Below are 19,846 nucleotides of genomic sequence, written 5' to 3' on the forward strand. Positions count from 1 at the left end.
CATGGTATGTAATTTACTGTTATTTTTACATGGTTTCAAAGTGGATGTGGAATAAATATGCTTCATGTAGTCTAATGTTTCAGTTACCAGTGTGTCCCTCTTATATAACTTTATGAACTTTATTGGCAAACTTCCTGTGAACCCCCTTTGAGAAATACAGGCATGGACTATAGCAGTAGCATGCAAACTCTTTATTCATTTATTTGTTGAGTTAGGGCATATTATGATTTGCTTGAGTAATTAACAAATCACATAATCCTACATAGGTTAGCATAGTACTTAACCTCAATACATATTTGTTGAATGAATAAATAGCACATATCTTTAAGGTGATTGCAGTATTCTAGATAGAGCAGTAAGTTCCAACTCTGATTATGAGGCCTGCCTTTCCCCCCCTCCATAAGTTATTATAGGGAAAAATTGTGAAATGTTTAAAGGAAAATTTAGGAAGAAGATAAATATGCATGCCATATTTTATCCTTGAAGAAACTGATTTTGAAATCAGACACATAATGGCACATTCACATCCACAAAATGTGGTCATCACTATAAATAGCATAAGCAAATAAAATGAAACTTCATGGTTTTTTTTATGGAGCATACAAATGCATTTAATTTTCACAGTCTTGTAGTAGCTGTTTCTAAGATCACAGAATAAAAATTTTTAAACCAAGAATGACAGCAGTTGAAATCTATACATAGCACTGTTAATATTCTGATGTGCTAAACAAAATATACCTCTAGGTAATATGGGAATTTCCACTATCTGTGTATGTATGTACTTAATGGAAATTTTACAAGGATGCCAAGCATCAAATGGCAGCCACATTACTTACTTAGTAGATTACTAAATTAGAGTCCTTAATGGCTACAAGTAGATCATTGTAATTACAAATACCAGCTTTAGTTAACTTTTTCATAACTTAGTAGCAATAGTAGAGCCACAAACAAAGGTCTTGCTTTTGTTGGTTGCTTTCATTCTGTCATAGGATCGCCAAGATCTGCCAAAAGAGTATTGAAGACTCACTTGCCACCTAGGAAAATAGTAAAATACTGTGGGAATAAAGTATCAGCATTCTTGTCCCAGTGAAAACTTTTACATTGGAGATCATTGATAAATGTACCTTGAGAAATGGTTTCCTAAATTTGAGGCCAGAATTACATCTCCACATTTCAGGGATTCAATTGATAATATGACTACCACAAAGAGATGATTATGTGGAGTGAATCTGGGCAGGACCCTACCCAGTGCATTGTGAGTCTCGTGGGATCAAAGTTCTTTGAAACCAAGTTGATCTGGGTGTGGAAGAAGTAAAATATAAACCTCTGTCATCAGATGTAGTAGGTGCTGATTAGGCTATAGGTACACAGAATTTCCACATCACTGAGTAGGAATCCATCTTAAGAGAAAGGCAAGGAACCCCTAGGAATGAAAGGGAAGGAAAGAAATACTGTCCTCAAATGCTTCTGTAGATCTTCTACATGATTTTCCCCCCTTACAGTAGCATTTCTAACAGTATGGATTATTTTTCATTACCAGAGGTATTACCTAAGTGTTTATTTGAAGATAATATGTTAGTTTACCTGGGAAAGAAAAATATATATGCCTTAACTCTGCTAGTAATTAGATTGAGCCTATATGCAGTTCAAGGCCAGTAATAATATGTGCAGTCTGGTCAGTTAAATAAAACCAGCAATAAAGAATCATAACAACTAACCTTCTTAGTCATTATTTTTCTTTTGCTTGGTCTTAGGGTTTTGACCCACCACATCAAAGTGACACAAGAACTATTTACATAGCCAACAGGTTTCCTCAGAATGGCCTTTACACACCTCAGAAATTTATAGATAACCGGATCATTTCATCTAAGGTAAGGATTAACACTTATTGAAACTATAGATATGTTCCATTTTGTTTTGAAAAGTAATTTATTTATTCCAGTATACATTTATATCCTTAAAAATTCAAGGAAATGGTGTTTGGTAAATATATCTTACCCAAAATTGTGAACTGTAAAATGAAAGGAGTTGCCAGTTGCTAATACTAACATGCCAAAAATTATCCCTAGTTGCAATTAAACTGAGGAACTAAATATTTATACGGTGTGCCAGGTACTATGTTAGGTACATCTTATATCATTTAATTCATACAGCAACTCTGAGATCGCTTTTACAAAGTGTTATACTCATTTTATATTTGTGTCTTTAACATTTATTTATTTTTGGACAGAGAGAGACAGAGCATGAACGGGGGAGGGGCAGAGAGAGAGGGAGGCACAGAATCGGAAACAGGCTCCAGGCTCCGAGCCATCAGCCAAGAGCCTGACGCGGGGCTCGAACTCCCGGACCGCGAGATCGTGACCTGGCTGAAGTCGGACGCTTAACCGACTGCGCCACCCAGGCGCCATATTTGTGTCTTTAATTAAAGTGTTGGGAAATAATTTACCCAGGGTTGCACACTAAATGACAAGATTGGAGTTTGAACTCAGTTCTGTGTGACTTTAAAGCCTGACTTCCTCTAATTTTATCACTCTTCTGTAAACAAGAAATTTTACATATATAGTACCAAGGTACTGCTTCACTCACATATTCTTCCTTGTTTCATTTTTTTCTATAACATTTTTAAGATGTCTTTGTTTATTTTGAAACTGAAGATTACAGGTTAATGCTGCCCCAGTAAACTTTTCTCATGATGAAGGAAACGTTTTCTGTGCTACTATGATAACCAGTAGCTGTTTAGGGCTAGTTAGGCCTTATAATATGGCTAATGCCACTGAAAAACATAATTTTTAATTAAATCTTTATTTTCGATTAAGTGTCAGGAGCCATATGCAACTACTGGTTACCTATTGGAAAGTGCAGTTAGGATGTGAATCAGACTAAGAGTAAAGTTTTCCTTAGATCATTGCTATTGTTTGATAGACCACTTTAAGAAGCGTCTTTGTACTGCTCCTTCTCTGCCTTCCAGAGTAACTAATTGTATCTCTGTCATCCTGATCTCCTCTTTCCCAAGAGTATTGTCTTAGGTCAGTGGTTTCTTTATTCTGCCCCTTTTCTCATCCTTCACATTATTTACAGATGCAACATACCCATTAGTGAGATCTGTCATTTTGGACAGTGGTTCTAAAGCAGGGGGCAGGAAGGGAAAATGTTAGAATCTAGGGTAATAGACGAGCTTTAGATTAATGACACAGTTCTTAGTAAATCATGCAAGAAATAAAAGTCCTTGAAAATTTTAAGTTTTTTTTTAACTTTGTGTATAATTTATATATAGTAAAATTTCACCAATTTTAAGTGTGCAATTTGATGAGTTTTGACAAATGTATAGCATCATGGGACCACCACAACCAAGATAAAGAGTATATCCAGAAGTAAAAAGTTAGCAGCCAGTCCCCCTCCTCCTCATCTCTAGCACTAGCAACCACTGATCTGTTTTCTATAACTATAGTTTCACCTTTTCTAGAATATCACATAAATATAGTCATGTAGTATGAGTCTTCTCTGTCTGACTTCATTTCATGTAACAGTAATCTGGAGATTGATCTTTGTTGTTGCATATATCAGTAGTTCACTCCTTTTTGGTGTAGAGTTTAGCTATCATCCTGGGTTTGGATAGTTTACATTCTGAATTTGGGTCATTTTCCTTGCCTGGTTCTTTCACTACCAGTATTTTCTTCCCCTTAAATTTCCATCTAGTTTTCCAGCCCTGAATTCAAATCTGTCATATTTTGTGATAAGGGTATAATTTTTCTCCCTACTGTTTGCTGCCATAGCTGTGAGAGTTGGATAGTGTCTCCAGATTAAGAAGCCATAGTTTACAATTCATATTCATATTCCTTTCATTTGCACTTTTTAAAAATTAAACTCTCTTCTAGTTTCTATCTAAATTTTGGATACTTTCCAGGATCCATTTTAAAATCTAGTTTTTGTAATCTCATCTGCTGTGAGTAACAGGACCACTTTAGTCCTCTGTCAGTATTGAAAGCTGAGTGTCCTGGAAAATTTGAGAGATTAAATATCTTTATATGATCGTATTCACATGCAGCAGTATTATGGTTCATGTTTTTGACCACAGTTTTAAAAATATAGATATTTAAATAAACATTGCTTTTTTAAAAGCATATAAGGACTGTCTCTCTCATTATTCCCTTATTTATTCTACTAGTAATTTCTCACATCCCTTCCAAACCAGATTACCTGCTATTCCATAAACCCATGTTGAACTTCCCTACTACTGTGCCTTTGCTGTGATTTCATGTGATTAACCACTTCTTTTTAGATATAGATTATATTTTTTGCAGAGGTTATAAATTTCATGTTTTTATGGAAATAGAAAATTCATGTTCTTGACCACAGATTAAGGAATGTTGGTATTTATATACAATGTCCATTTTCTTCTTGACCATAAATGAGGCTTTTAAAAAAATTCCCTTTGTACTACCTTTCTGCTCCCTTTTTATTCCCTTAAACTCTTCTGGACTGTATTATTTTCTGTCCCACAAAGTCATGATGAACTTTGCTCTTCTCTGCCTGTGTTCATGCTGTCCTTTTTTCCTGAAATGGTCTCCCTCTCTTTGCCCCCTATTTTCAGCCTGTTGAATGTTGCCCTATTAAAGCCCATGTTGAATGTGACCTTCCTCATTAAATTTTTCTCTCACTGACTGCTTTTCATTTTAATTCTTTGTATATTCCTTCATTTACTTTACCTTTCAATATAGCTATTGATATTTATTCTGAATTTCTTCTAATATGAAAGCTTCTTTGTTCCTCTTACAGCACAAGAGTCTTATACATTGTAGGTGCATGATACGTCTTTGTTTAATTTACCATAGTAAATTAAACCTTATTTAAACTTTACAAAAGATGTAGTTTCATAATTATGTTTTGGTTTTCTTACTAATATCAGAACTTGAAGAAAAAAGATCAGTTGTATAGTCATATACATAGCTAAAAAAGAAGTTATACTTCTAATTTAATTTTATTGACCATTATTACATAATAATAAAATAACTTTAAAGCATAATTATTATTTTTCTTAAAATATTTTTATATTATTTAACATTTATCCTATAGTTTCTCTTCTACATATGATAGCATAAGCACAGACTATAGACTTGTTCAGTCTATTAATGTATTTTGTATTTTAGAAAACCTGGAAAAAACAATTCCTAATATTTGTAAGCTGGTTTTCATAAGAAATTTTTATTTATTCTGAGTTTTTCCATGTATTATTGAACTAGCCAAAGAAAATATCCTGAAACCAGTTACCTTATTGCCAATTTATGTAATTGTTCTTTTCAAGATTTTGGAAGACAAAAATACATTCTGTTATGATTTTAAAAGATTGATGTGAAGTTAGGACATTGCCAACCTGATTCTTAAAAAGTTTTACACATTTGATTTGGTAACTAAGGGACTCCAGTTAAGATCACCTGAGGATGATATGACCCAAAGTTACCATCTCAGAGATACACATTGAGCAGTGACTGGAAAGCATCTACCTCTCTTCTCTCCAGAGCCCTGAACATAGTCCCCAGTCCCAGATTCTGGAGCCACTAGTGCTACCACTACCACAAGAAAATGTGTTTCAGGTATCAGATTAGAACTGAAATTATAATTTGACCTGAAAGAAATATTGTTAGGTATTGTACTATTTATATATCCTTGGGTCATAGAGACTGTTGTGGGCTTTCCTGGGAACTTAACCCTAATTGTTTATGTGGGGAAGGACATTTCAGATCTCAGCTGATTAAGAAGTGAATTTTTGAAGTAAGAATATTCAGAAATTAGAACCATCTTACATTGTACCAGAGAAAATTAAGTAAACTGCCTCTTTAGAAATTTTGAATAGGATCAGTAACCACTACGGCTTCATTTGCCTGACATCCGAATAATCATCTGAAAAAAATTCATTTCTACCTAATGTATGTATGTATGTATTTCTTTATTTATTCATCTATTCTTCTAAAGTTTTGATCTCCACCTATGTGCTGAGTAGTAGTGGTAAGTGCTGGAGATTGAGCAGTGAATAAAACAATGTCCCTAGCCTCAGGGATCTTACATTCTACTGAGAGAGTATATAGGGTGAAGTAACAGTGCTATAATGTTTGGCATATTATTACCCTTATAATATAGCATTATAGGCTTATATGCTGATTAATAATATAACAGACACATGGCAATTAGTATGAGCCAGTTTCTGTCCTAAGTGCATCATAAATATATTAGCTTATTTAAGCCTTATAACAACCCTATAAAATAGGGCTATTATGGTCTTCATTTTATAGAGGCACAAAGTAGGGTGCAGAGAGATTAGTCCAAGGTCATTTAGTGACAGTCTTACTTTAAAAATTGACATTGTGACAGATTTTCGTGTCCTTTATGAGATTGTCTTGGTGGTTATACCACCACTTATGTAAAGTGTTTTTTAATCTTTTTCACATTCTTGGTTACTTTTCCATATTTTGTACTTAACAAAGAATAATAAAATAGTTATACCATTTCCTTTGCTTCTGATACTGAGCTAAATAAAATGGAAAATAAATTGTATCTGGAATCAGCATTTTTATCAGCCCTTGTTTATTTTTACACTTAGTTTTGTGTAACCAAAGAGCAAAATAAATTATTAAATGTTGTTTTAGATTTACTTTCTCCAACTTCTAAAAAATCAAGAATTTAATAGCAAAATTGGTAGATTCCAATTTATCTCATCTTTTTAAATTACACTAAAATTGCCAATAAATAGTATAAGAAAAAAAAGAATAGAATAAAAGTTCTGAAACTCTTAAAAACGAGATAGTTTTTATAGCATCAAGAGTTACATAAATTTGTCTAAGGACTTCATAAATCTTATTTTGCTTTCCTTATTATTACATTGATATTGTATATATTATTTTAAATGTTAATTTATCCTTCTCTCTCTGTTTTTTTAGTATACTGTGTGGAATTTTGTTCCAAAAAATTTATTTGAACAATTCAGAAGAGTGGCAAACTTTTATTTTCTTATTATATTTTTGGTTCAGGTAAGCTTTATCACTCAATGGATTAAGTTTATATAATGACTTCTATCTTTAGGGAAAAGTTATATTGCATTCTAAATCATTTGACTATGGGATCAGTTTTTTCCTGCATAGCTTCCCCATTGTAATCAGTGAATGTAGTTATTTAAACCACATGCAGATTTCTAAAAAATAGCTTGTGAATTTTAAGATTAATTTTATATTGTTTCATTACTGATGTGCTATGGTGCTGATAATTATAATCAAAGCCAATTTTACATTTCACTTGCTCTGCATCAGAACATAAATATTTTGACTTATATAGCACATGTTTTTGGCACATTTCTGCCTACGGAATGATCTTTGTCCAAGTAAATCTTTGACTTTTCCTTTGTTTTGAATTTAAATTTTACTTTTATTTAAAAATTTTTTCTAATTTTAAGAATCCCCATGAATATAGATTTTTATTATGGGAACCATTTTCTTAAGTCTATTCATGATAAACTCTGATAGTTTCTTAATTTTCACATTGTGCTTTTTTTTCTCTAATATCAAAGTATCAAGAGAATAGCTTATAAAACTTGAGTATAAGTCAAGATTTAAAAATAGTGATTGCCATTTTCTTTTAAAGGGGTTATTTTCTTCTGATAATACACGAGCAGTATCTTTCAGTGTGGCATTGGGTTTTTGTATAAACTCTGAACTTTACTCTCATAGAACCTGGAATTCCAGTGAAAAAAAAAACTTGTTAAGTAGTCACTTTAAAGCTTGAAGAAACACTTATATTTTAAAGAAATTGCTTTCTTTCCTGAACAGAGAAGAAACTTCTGAGTTTTTATCAATAGAACATCAGCTTGGTTTTCTTGGAAAAGTGAGAAATTTATACTAACCATGTCCACATCACATGCATTTGTGAAATTACTAGCTAAGGTCAGGAATTCAGCTGGTCTGTGGAATAAAACAAATTTAATTGGCCTATCCAGGGTAAAGGAACATTAATAAACCATTGGGTCCATGTTTTAACTAACCAAACATAATTACTGCAAAAATTACTTCCCCAATTTGTTGAAACCTCAGTTGTATGATTTAGATCATAATTACAGCATCGTTTTCTAAGCTGTACCCCTCTGGCTCTGTAGATGTAACAAAATCCCTGTAGAAAAAAAAAAATCCTTTTCCTAGCCCTATTCCTTATTCTCTTTTCTTAAGTGATGAAATTATTCCGAATTCTAGGGTTAAAATTGCTGACAGACTTTTCAGCATTTACCAGGATGGGCAAAGAAATGTAAAATGAGATTCTGAGCAGCTGTAGGTCTGCTTCTAACAAATACTGAGGAGGAAGACCTTATGTACTCTGTGTTAAAAAGGTGAAGTGACTGAGTTCACTCTAGCAATATTTGTGGATATGCAATAGATTTAGATATTCTACTCACTTCATATAATGGCCAACAAAATGAACTTGGTGAAACTGTGAACTAAACTACATGCATGATTATTTTTTACTCTGGACAATCATATACACTTTATATAGTGTTCTCAGAATTCCCAATAAATACGAGATTTTAGATGTTAATAGTGTGACGTGTACAATATAAAAATATAATACTCGGTTCTTTTTGTTGTTGTAAATCTAGCTTATGATTGATACACCTACCAGTCCAATTACCAGTGGACTTCCATTATTCTTTGTGATAACAGTAACCGCCATAAAGCAGGTATGAAAATGCTTTCTATTGTTTTCTCCCCAGGTCATTTAGAAGTTGCTAAATATTTACACTTCACACTAACATTTATTGTTGTGAAAGTAATTTCCATAAGAAGTCAGCAAATTTGTTTGATACTGCATATGGTAAAATTAAACTGAGTTAAGTTACTCTATTATATTTCAGGTACCTAGGGACTCACAGAATATAGTTAAAATATGTTGTTCTCTTGACACTCCTAGGAAGCATCCAAAAACAAGCATTTTAGATCTACAAACTAATTTATATATGAAGTACATTATTATGATCATCTTTGTAGGTTTTACAATATTTAAAGGAAATATAATTCAAAAGGGATATATTTATAGGGAGTGGAACACATACTTCTGACATTACCATTTTGAATAAGAATTGTATGGTCTTTTCTTACTTTCTACAACTTTCTCTGGTGATGTTGATTTTTATATAAAGTAATACCATAGGGGAAATAGCTTCAACCAAATCTTGAATTGATATTAAAATGTAGGTATAGAAAAGTCAGATTATTACTAGATACACATGCTGAGTAAGAAATAAAAGAAATTCATAGAAATGTCATGTCTGTATAGCTATCACTTCTCAAAAAATCTTGCCAGGGGCCCAGTTAAATAGATGATTCCTTCTACCTGAAAGAGAGTTAATTGAATTTTCTTGTGTAAATATGATAAATTTGCACTTTATAAGATTTAGGGATAAGATTCAAATTGACATGGAAATAAAATTGACAAACGTTCTGTAATTCTGAGATGTAGTATATTATTTATTACAGAGGAAGATAAGAGGAAACTATAGTAGTTACGTTATATATCTAGGGTGTCAGAATATCATGGTGCTACTTTCACTAAGTGTGAGTTCCTTTCACTGTTCTATTGGAGGCTAGAATATGTGCAACTCATTAAGCATCCAAATCACTTCATACAGTTACATATTTACTTGGTTTTGTAGATGCCATTTATTTCATCAAAGTAACATGTATTTGTCCCTAGGACATCTTTTCTATATATATTTTCCTTTTAGGTGATTTCTTTTGGTCTAGTGGTTTATAGTACCATTTATATGTTGATGGTTCTCAAATCGATATGTATCCTGAAACTATTCCCTGAAGTCCAGCTACACATATACAAATGCTCATGCAACATTTCCACTTGGATATCTTAGGCTTTTCGTGACCACCATGTCACTCTCTCATTTTCTGGTCTGGTCTTTTTTCTTCATATCATTTGTTGCTACCTGTTGTTCTGTTGAATAAATATTTATTACTTTATCTGTTGGCCCTCATTTGAATGTTTAGGTCTGTGAGTGCATAGACTTTGTTTTATATACCAGATTATTTCCAAAGACCAGAACAAAGTCATGTACATATTAGACCTTCAAAAAGCATTTGTTTGATAGATGAATAAATGAATGAATAAACCTATTGAATTTTTTTAATGTTTATTTTGAGAGAGAGAGAGAGAGAGAGAGAGAGAGCACGCATGTGTACACACGCAAGCTGGTGGAGGGACAGAGAGAGAATCCTAAGCAGGCTCCATGCTAACAGCATGGAGCCTGACACGAGGCTCAATCTCTTGAGCCAAAAACAAGAGTCAGACGCCTAACAGACTGAGCCATCCAGACTCCTCCCCCCCCCATTGAACATTTTTTAAAGCAGTGTAAAATGTTGTGATACTTATTGCCCTGATTTTCCAGTATATTTGACCAAATAGAGACTGGGTTTAATTGAAATGTGATACCACTAACTGAGTTGAGAATGCTGGTGAATTTATATCTGCAAATTAAGAGAGTTTACTATAATAACAATTGACAACCAGCCTTCTTCCAAAAATGAGTTAACTAAAAACACATGAAATCTAAAGATACAAAGTAGAAAGACTACCTCAAACCTTTGAGTATGGTTATTGCAGTTAAGTTCTTGACACATCTTGACAACTAAGGCAAAAGAGGAAATATGAAAGGTCATAATTTTCAAAGAGAAAATTTGATCTGTAAAGATTTTCTCCGTTTTTCAGAAACGATTTCAGAACTCAAGAGTTTTTTCTGTTCCTAAGTTTTGTTCATTTAAGAAACACACTCATACCAGAGTGTATCGTTCAGGTTTATATATCCATCACTATAGATTAGTAGAACAAATTTTGGAAAAATTATAAAAGTGAAAGTTACTATGTTCTTACCTTCCTTCCTTCTCCCCCTTTTAGTCTGCGTTTGTACTTTTATCAAAATAGGAAAAGCTTTATTATCAGTTATTTACACTTTAATATGAATTAAATTGTTACTTTGTTTTTTTAACTTCTTCCAAACATATTTACATATTAAGTCTTCTCTCTAGTTGTATAATGCAAGATATAGTGCTATGGTAGGTGTCATAGTCTTTGCCCTCTATGAACTTAAAATCTATGAAGTAGGGAAGGTAGGACCAAACACAACAACAATTACAGTTTAATAAGGTACTAGTAAGAGCTAATGAGCGGTAGGTGTTCAGAGAAAGGATGGAACCCTTCATTTAGATAATCAAGGAAGGTTTTGTGGAATAAATAATAGAAATGAGACTTGGAATATTAGTAAAATAACAGTTGGTGAAGGAGGTGAAATAGAAACAAACAATTTAAACAAAGGCCCAAATGGAAGAAAAGCCAAGACCTATTTTGGGGAATGACATGTCTGAATAAATGTTTGACCCTGTAGAGGAAAGTATTAAAAGATAATACTGGAAATGTAGGCTGGAAGATTCTTTCCTGTAAGCATTGAGAGTTATTGAGGGGGTTTTGAACAAGGTAGTGAATTAAAATGATGTTTTGGAAACAATCTGGCTGTAATATGTGGGATGAATTAGAATTTGTGAACTTGTGTTTTAAAAGATAATGTTTTTATCATTGTTGCTCAGCTATTAATGTCATCTGACAGTAAAAGGAATTTTGCTTTTTGACAGTTTCAGAAAAGATATTTTGACCCTCAGTTAAATTTCCCTGTAATTGACATACCACATCTTAACTGGGGTCAGTGTAATTTGAGTAGCTTAAAAATGCTTTTCCAAAAGGTTTCTTCCTGGGAAAAAAAATAGACCTTCAAAGCAATCTTTAATATTTGCTTTATGTTTTATACTGTTATAATATTTTTAGGTAATAAATGTGTATATATTTTTAAAAAATGGAAACAGTACAAAATAGCATATAGTAAAAGCCTCTTATATTCCTAACCCCCCACCCTCCTAGTTTTCCTCCCTTGATGTATTTGTACATTAGTCCCAATATCCATGCAGAGTGTTCACATAGGCAGTTTTTTAAACAAATAATAGCGTAGAACACAACACATTCTATATCTTATTTTGATCACTTAATCCTATCTTTTGGATATCATTCCATTATCTGTACTTATGCTACACCGTTGAGTTCTTAAATTTTCTCCGAAATAGCACAAGAAGTCTTTTCCACTTAAAAAAAAAAATTACCACTCCTGGCACAAAAAATGGACACTCAGATCAATGGAGCAGAATAGAGAACCCAGAAATGGACCCACAAATGTATGGCCAACTAATCTTTAACAAAGCAGGAAAGAATATCCAATGGAATAAAGACAGTCTCTTCAGCAAGTGGTGCTGGGAAAACTGGACAACAACCTGCAGAAAAATGAACCTGGACCACTTCTTTTACCATACACAAAAATTAACTCAAAATGGAAAGAAGACCTAAATGTAAGACAGGAAGCCATCAAAGTCCTTGAGGAGAAAGCAGGCAAAAACCTCTTTGATCTTGGCCGCAGCAACTTCTTACTCAACACGTCTCCAGAGGCAAGGGAAACAAAAGCAAAAATGAACTATTGGGACCTCATCAAAATAAAAAGCTTCTGCACAGTGAAGGAAACAATCAGCAAAACTAAAAGGCAACCAACGGAATGGGAGAAGACATTTGCAAATGACCTATCAGATAAAGGGTTAGTATCCAAAATCTATAAAGAACTTATCAGACTCAACAGCCAAAAAACAAATAACCAATGAAGAAATGGGCAAAAGACCTAAATAGATACTTCTCCAAAGAAGACATCCAGATGGCCAACGAACACATGAAAACATGCTCCACATCAGTCGTCACCAGGGAAATACAAATCAAAACCACAATGAGATACCACCTCACACCTGTCAGAATGGTTAACATTAACAACTCAGGCAACAACAGATGTTGGTGAGGATGCGAAGAAAGAGGATATCTTTGGCACTGCTGGTGGGAATACAAACTGGTGCAGCCACTCTGGAAAACAGTATGGAGATTCCTTAAAAAATTAAAACTAGAACTACCCTACAACCCAGCAATTGCACTACTAGGTATTTATCCAAGGGATACAGGTATGCTGTTTTGAAGGGGCACACACCCCCAATGTTTATAGCAGCAGTATCAACAATAGCCAGAGTATGGAGAGAGCCCAAATGTCCATTGATGGATGAATAGATAAAGAAGGTGTGTGTGTGTGTATGTATACATATATATATATATATATGTATACATACACACACACACACACACACACACACACCCATAATGGAGTATTACTTGGCAATCTAAAAGAGTGAAATCTTGCCATTTGCAACTATGTGGATGGAACTAGAGGGCATTATGCTAAGTGAAATTAGAGAAAGACAAATATGACTTCACTCATATGAGGACTTTAAGACACAGATCAGATGACCCAACGGAAGGGAAGCAATAATAATATAAAAACAGGGAGGGGGACAAAACATTAGAGACTCTTAAATATGGAAAACAAACAGAGGGTTACCGGAGGGGCTGTGGGAGAGGGGATGGGCTAAATGGGTAAGGGGCATTAAGGAATCTACTCCTGAAATCATTGTTGCACTATTTGCTAAGTAACTTGGATATAAATTAAAAAAATAAAGTAAAAAAAAATTACCACTCCTTAAATATTTAATCAAAGGATTCTTTCTGAAATGCTTATGTCTGTGTCCCTTTTTTTTTTTTTTTTAATTTTTTTTTTTTTCAACGTTTATTTATTTTATTTTTGGGACAGAGAGAGACAGAGCATGAACGGGGGAGGGGCAGAGAGAGAGGGAGACACAGAATCGGAAACAGGCTCCAGGCTCTGAGCCATCAGCCCAGAGCCCGACGCGGGGCTCGAACTCCCGGACCGCGAGATCGTGACCTGGCTGAAGTCGGCCGCTTAACCGACTGCGCCACCCAGGCGCCCCCTGTGTCCCTTTTTAATGATGATGCATGTAGCCTACCATATTTTTTTTTGAGAGAGAGCAAGCACATGAGCATACACATGTTTCTGTGGGAGAGGGGAGAGAGGGAGAGAGAGAGAGTCTTAATCAGGCTCCAAACCCAGCACAAAGCCCACAGGGCTCAATCTCACAACAGTGAGATCACAACCAGAGTAAAAATCAAGAGTTGGACGCTCTACCAACTGAGCCACCCAGGTACCCCTAGCCTATCATATTTTTTTGAAATACATATTATAATTCTGTTGGCTTATTGGTTAAGAAGGTGAAAGAACTCAACCTCAGTTTCAAAATCTATTCATTTTTTTTTTTTTTTTGCTGTTGTATATAATAATGCCCTGTGAATTTATATTTTATGATTTAAAAATATCATTTTTAGGGGTGCCTGGGTGGCTCAGTCAGTTAAGTGACTCTTGATTTCGGCTCAGGTCATTATCTCATGGTTTATGGGTTTGAGCCCCATGTTGGGCTCCATGCTGACATCGCAGAACCTGCCTGGGATTCTCTCTCTTGCTCTCTCTCCCTGCCCTTTCCCCGCTTACACCCACACTTTCTTTCCCCAAATAAATAAATAAATAAATAAATTTAAAAATATCGTTTTTACATAGAAGCCATGGAACCTCTAAACTGAATAGGTGTTAGGAAAAGGTAAGAATCAAGAATTACTCCTCAGATTTCTTCTAAGAGCAACTTGGTAGATGGTGATGCCATTTATCAAGATTGGAAACATTGGAAATGCAACAGATTTGGGGGATAACATCATCAATTTAGTTTCGAAATGCTTGTTATGACATCAAAATGGAGATACTAAGAATGCAGATATTCAAGTTTAGAGTCCAGAAAAGAGATATAGGCTAGAGAGACAAATTTCAGGATTTTTTGGAAGACACAGAGATAGAAGAAATCTTGTAGTAGAAAGAGAAGGGTGAAAAAGGGATCCATAAAAGTGACATAGAAGGAGTCTCCTGTAAGGAAATTGAGGAGTAACTAGAGAGGTACTATGAAAACCAGGAATATGTGTAATGACACCAAGGAAAAAGAATGTTTCTAGTAAGAATGAATGTCAAATACCTATGAGTATATGCATCAGATTAGCCTAATATAATTCTGGTGAATAAAATGTTTTGGATAAGTTTTTATGTTTTGTTTTCTCATTTGATAAAAGTATCTTCTAATTATATTAAAAAGGGTATTTTTTTGTTCTTTAATATTTAATAGGGATATGAAGATTGGTTACGACATAACTCAGATAATGAAGTAAATGGAGCTCCTGTTTATGTTGTTCGAAGTGGTGGCCTTGTAAAAACTAGATCAAAAAACATTCGGGTATGCCTTTAGTAAATAATAGAAATCAATTATATATATTGGTATCACACATTCTAATCTATTATATTTTAGTTAAAAGCTTGCTTTCCTGTATTAAAATATTGATAGGCCATCTGTTTAGAAATCAGTAAAAATAAGTCTTTGCCTTTTAAAATCTATATATTCACTTTTCCCCCATAATTCCTTATAGGTGGGTGATATTGTTCGAATAGCCAAAGATGAAATTTTCCCTGCAGATTTGGTGCTTCTGTCCTCAGATCGGCTTGATGGTTCTTGTCACGTTACAACTGCTAGTTTGGATGGAGAAACTAACCTGAAGGTTTGTACATGCATATGTTTGAGTGTTGCCCTGGGTGAACAGAATGTTTTTGGGTTATAGTGATATTTTCCTTTGTTTAACCTGCTAAGGGAAAAATTTTTTAAATCACTGAGACTTTAAAAATGGTAACTTTTTAAAAAAGAAATAATAGTATGTATTTATTTCAAGGGTAGCCTCATTTGGTTTTCGGCAAGTAAAAGAAAAGTGGAAAGTGTTTTTAGGAAAAATGTAATCCTTTAATATTCTGGTACTTTTTTAGATAAGGGATGTGCTCACTTCGGCAGCACATATACTAAAATTAGATAAGGGACACATTTCAATTTTTCTGTTTTCAGAGTATAAAAGTGAAAATGCACATTTTTCCCTATTAAATTGCTTCATAATAAACTTTGAGCAATAGTGACTTAACACATTTAATTTTTTTTTAATTTTTTTAAAATGTTTATTCATTTTTAAGAGAAAGAGAGCGTGAGTAGGGGAGGGGCAGAGAAGGAGGGGGACAGAGGATCCAAAGCAGGCTCTGTCTGTGCCGACAGTAGAGATCCCAACGCAGGGCTCAAACCCATGAACCATGAGATCATGGCCCAAGCTGCAGTTGTATGCTTAACCAGCTGAGCCACCCAGGCACCCCCACACTTAATTTTTTTATATCCAAATGGCTTCTCTAGATAGGTAACCTCAGTAGCTCCTTTTGCTACTTACTATTTTACAATCTTCTTTCTCCTAAGTGATCTCAAGTACAGTGTGCTACAATTTCATCTGAAAAGAGATTTGACATAGATGATATCTAAGTTCCCATTTGGATCCTGAAACTGCAATGTAATCCTTTTTGGTTTTTTTTATTTTCCCAGACACACGTGGCAGTTCCAGAAACAGCAGTATTACAAACAGTTGCCAGTTTGGACACTCTTGTAGCTGTGATAGAATGTCAGCAACCAGAAGCAGACTTGTACAGGTATGGCATAGTACTGGATTATTCCCTAAGAAAAGACAGAGCTGCAAAAGTAGAATTATTGGATTAAAGCCCTAATAGGATTTGGCCTTTCAGACATTACAAAAGCATTGGACTAATTTTTATTGTCATGAGCAAAGTAGACATTTATGACTGGACCACTGTTATACCATACACAAAAATAAACTCAAAATGGATTAAAGACCTAACTGTGAGACTTGAAGCCATAAAACTCCTAAAAGAATACTTAAGCATTAATCTCTTGGACATCCTCTCTATCAACATATTTATGGATATGTCTCCTCAGGCAAGGGAAATAAAAAGGCAAGGATAAACTATTGGGACTACACCAAAATAAAGAGCTTTTACACAACAAAGGAAGCCATCAACAAAACAAAAAGGCAATCTAATGAATGGGAGAAGATATTTGCAAATAATATATACAGTAAGCAGTTGTGTATATATATGCACAATATATCCAAATATATAAAGAACTTAAAAAATGGGCAGAGGACCTGAATAGACCTTTTTCCAGAGAAGACCTATAGATGGTCAACAGGCACATGAAAAAAATGTTCAGCATCACTGATCATTAGGGAAATGCAAACCAAAACCATAATGAGGTATCACCTCACACCAAGCAGAATGGCTAGTATCAAAAAGGCAAGAAGTAACAAATGTTGGGAAGGATATAAAGAGAAGAGAACCCCCTCATGTACTGTTGGTAGGAATGTATATTGGTACAACCACTGTGGAAAGACAGTATAGAAATTCCTCAGAAAGTTAAAAATATAAATACTGTATGATCCAGTAATTCCACTCCTGGGTATTTAAAGAAAATGAAAACACTAATTTGGAAAAATGTATGCACCCCTATGTTTATGGCAGCATTATTTACAGTGGCCAAGACATGGAAGCAACCCAAGTATCTGTTGATAGATCAGTGAATAAATAAGATGTAGTGTGTATACACACACACACACACACGGGAATATTACTCAGCTATCAGAAAGATTGAAATCTTGCCATTTGCAATGACATGAATGGAACTAGAGTGTATTATGCTAAGCAAAATAAGTCAGTCAGAGAAAGACAAATACCATATGATTTCACTCATATGTGGGATTTCAGAAACAAAACAAGTGAACATATGAGAAGGGCAAAAAAAAGAAAGGGAAGCAAACCATAAGAGACTCTTAATGATAGAGAACAAACTGAGAGTTGATGGATGGAAGATGAGCTAAATGGGTGATGGGTGTTAAGGAGGGTACTTGTTATGATGAGCACTGGGTATTGTGTGTAAGTGATGAATCACTAAATTCTACTCCTGAAACCAATATTACATTATATGTTAACTAACTACAATTTAAATACAAAATTGGAAGAAATGAAAATCATAATGTAGATCTATGTTTTTGACAGGACGTATTAAGTGGCAGGAAATGTTACCAGCAGTACCAATGGCATGATACCATTTTGTTTTTAAAATATATATGTGTCTATATACGGATGAAAAAAAAGTGGAAAACATACTCCAAAACATTAACAGTGTTTATATTTGAGTAGTGGGATTACCAGTCATTGTTGTTTCCCTATTGATGTCTTTTTCAATTGTCTGAATCATTTTATAAAATGTGTGTGTTTCAATGTATATAGTCTTTATAATCAGAAAAGAGAGTAATGCAGCTATTTCTATGTTGAATCAAATTTAAGTGTGGGTTTGGAGAAATGGCTAAGGAAAGTGCAAAATGAGTTAATCCAGTATGTAACTGGCATAAATAGATAGGAGTACCTTAGAATCAAGGATAACAGGACAAATGAAATTAAGGAAAATAGGTCTGTTGTTGGAATTTAACGCAGCAAAATTGAGCTGATCACACATCATCTCTGAAAGATGCCCAGGGAAATGGCAGCTGAATTGGTTCTTTGAATCTAAATCCAAAATTAAGGCTGAAATCAGGACTACATAAAATTCCAGTAAGTGGAGATTAAAAAAAAAAAAAAAAACCTCCCTGATACAGGGTGCTGAAGGAAGTAGATAGAAGTAGGAGATTAGCAAGAAACAATAAAGCCAAAGTCTGCAAGCATCTGTGACTTGGAAACGGGTGGGGGTGGGGGGGTGGAGGGTGGAGGCAGTAATAATAGGGACATTTAGAAAGGACTGCCAATTTCTTTGTTTAAACGATTAACATGAAAGCTCTGTCTACAGTTTGTTTCAACTTAGAATTTGCCTCACTATAGTAGAAAGTGATTGCATCCTTGAATTGACTATGCTGTGGAGCTTTTCTGGTTGTGGAAGTTGGAACTGAAAAGCCAAGCTGTGAAAATCCATTATGATAACAGACCAGGCCACTCACTCTAGATTTCAGGCAACCAAAAGTTAAAGAAGGTCTGGAGTTCATGGATAGGTTTTTGCTTACTACTCTGTCCCCACCACTTAACTCACACAGTGTCATTGTTCAGTGACTATTCAGTGATGCATGAGTCAGTGAGTGAGTGAATGAATGATTCTAGTCACAGTAGACTTTATTTAATAAACTGTGATAAAATGTGTGAGCATTTATTGTGGGCTAGATAATACATTCATCTTTGTATAGAAATTATAAATTCTCATGATGACTAAACTAGTAATATGTGAAATTTGCATTATCATTTTGAAAACAGTTTTTCATTTACCTTATTCATAGCTGGAGTAGAGATGGCAAGATATTCAGTTTTTTAAAGCTTAATGACTGATAAGTATTTACTTATGTAATCTCTAACAGAAATAATGGACCATTCCTATATACAAAAGGTTAGTTTTGTTTTATGTGTAAGAATAGTGCCAAAACTGTCAAAAACGCTTCACCCATTGGTGTCATAGGTAATATATCATTGGCTTTTTTGTAACATGTTGAATTCTTTGATAGATTCATGGGAAGAATGATAATAACTCAGCAAATGGAAGAAATTGTAAGGTAAGAATACATTTGCATTATCCAGTTACTTTTATGTGACAGTGTGTTGGGAGGGACTAAAATCAAATTAAAAGGAGAATAGGTAATTGGGCAGCATATCATGGAAAAGGATTAATTTAGAAGCCTAACTGGCTCAGTTCAAACAGCACGCAACTCGTGTTCTCAGCTTCATGAATTCAAACCTCACATTAGGTGTAGAGATTACTTAAATAAATTTTTTTTAATTAAAAATAAAAATAAATAAAAACATTTAGCATTTCATCTAATAATTTGTAGCAGAAGAAGTAAGGATAAAACAAATCCCATGAAATGCTATAAAAATAGT

General features: G+C 34.1%; 1 protein-coding gene across 7 annotated transcripts in view; it reads left to right on the plus strand.

Moving 5' to 3' along the window:
- Positions 1–19,846, plus strand: part of ATP11B (ATPase phospholipid transporting 11B (putative)) — a 126,594-nt gene that overhangs the window by 27,371 nt on the left and 79,377 nt on the right. For all 7 annotated transcript variants that reach the window (XM_086674803.1, XM_086674802.1, XM_086674807.1 and 4 more), the window contains exons 2-8: positions 1,755–1,871; positions 6,933–7,022; positions 8,633–8,713; positions 15,186–15,293; positions 15,484–15,612; positions 16,464–16,567; positions 19,474–19,521. In XM_086674803.1, the coding sequence (XP_086530929.1) occupies positions 1,755–1,871; positions 6,933–7,022; positions 8,633–8,713; positions 15,186–15,293; positions 15,484–15,612; positions 16,464–16,567; positions 19,474–19,521 (677 nt within the window). The remainder of the gene's footprint in view (positions 1–1,754; positions 1,872–6,932; positions 7,023–8,632; positions 8,714–15,185; positions 15,294–15,483; positions 15,613–16,463; positions 16,568–19,473; positions 19,522–19,846) is intronic.

This window comes from Puma concolor, chromosome C2 (assembly GCF_028749965.1).
Source record: "Puma concolor isolate L17-30 chromosome C2, mPumCon1.1.hap2, whole genome shotgun sequence".
In the NCBI taxonomy this organism is placed as follows: domain Eukaryota; kingdom Metazoa; phylum Chordata; class Mammalia; order Carnivora; family Felidae; genus Puma; species Puma concolor.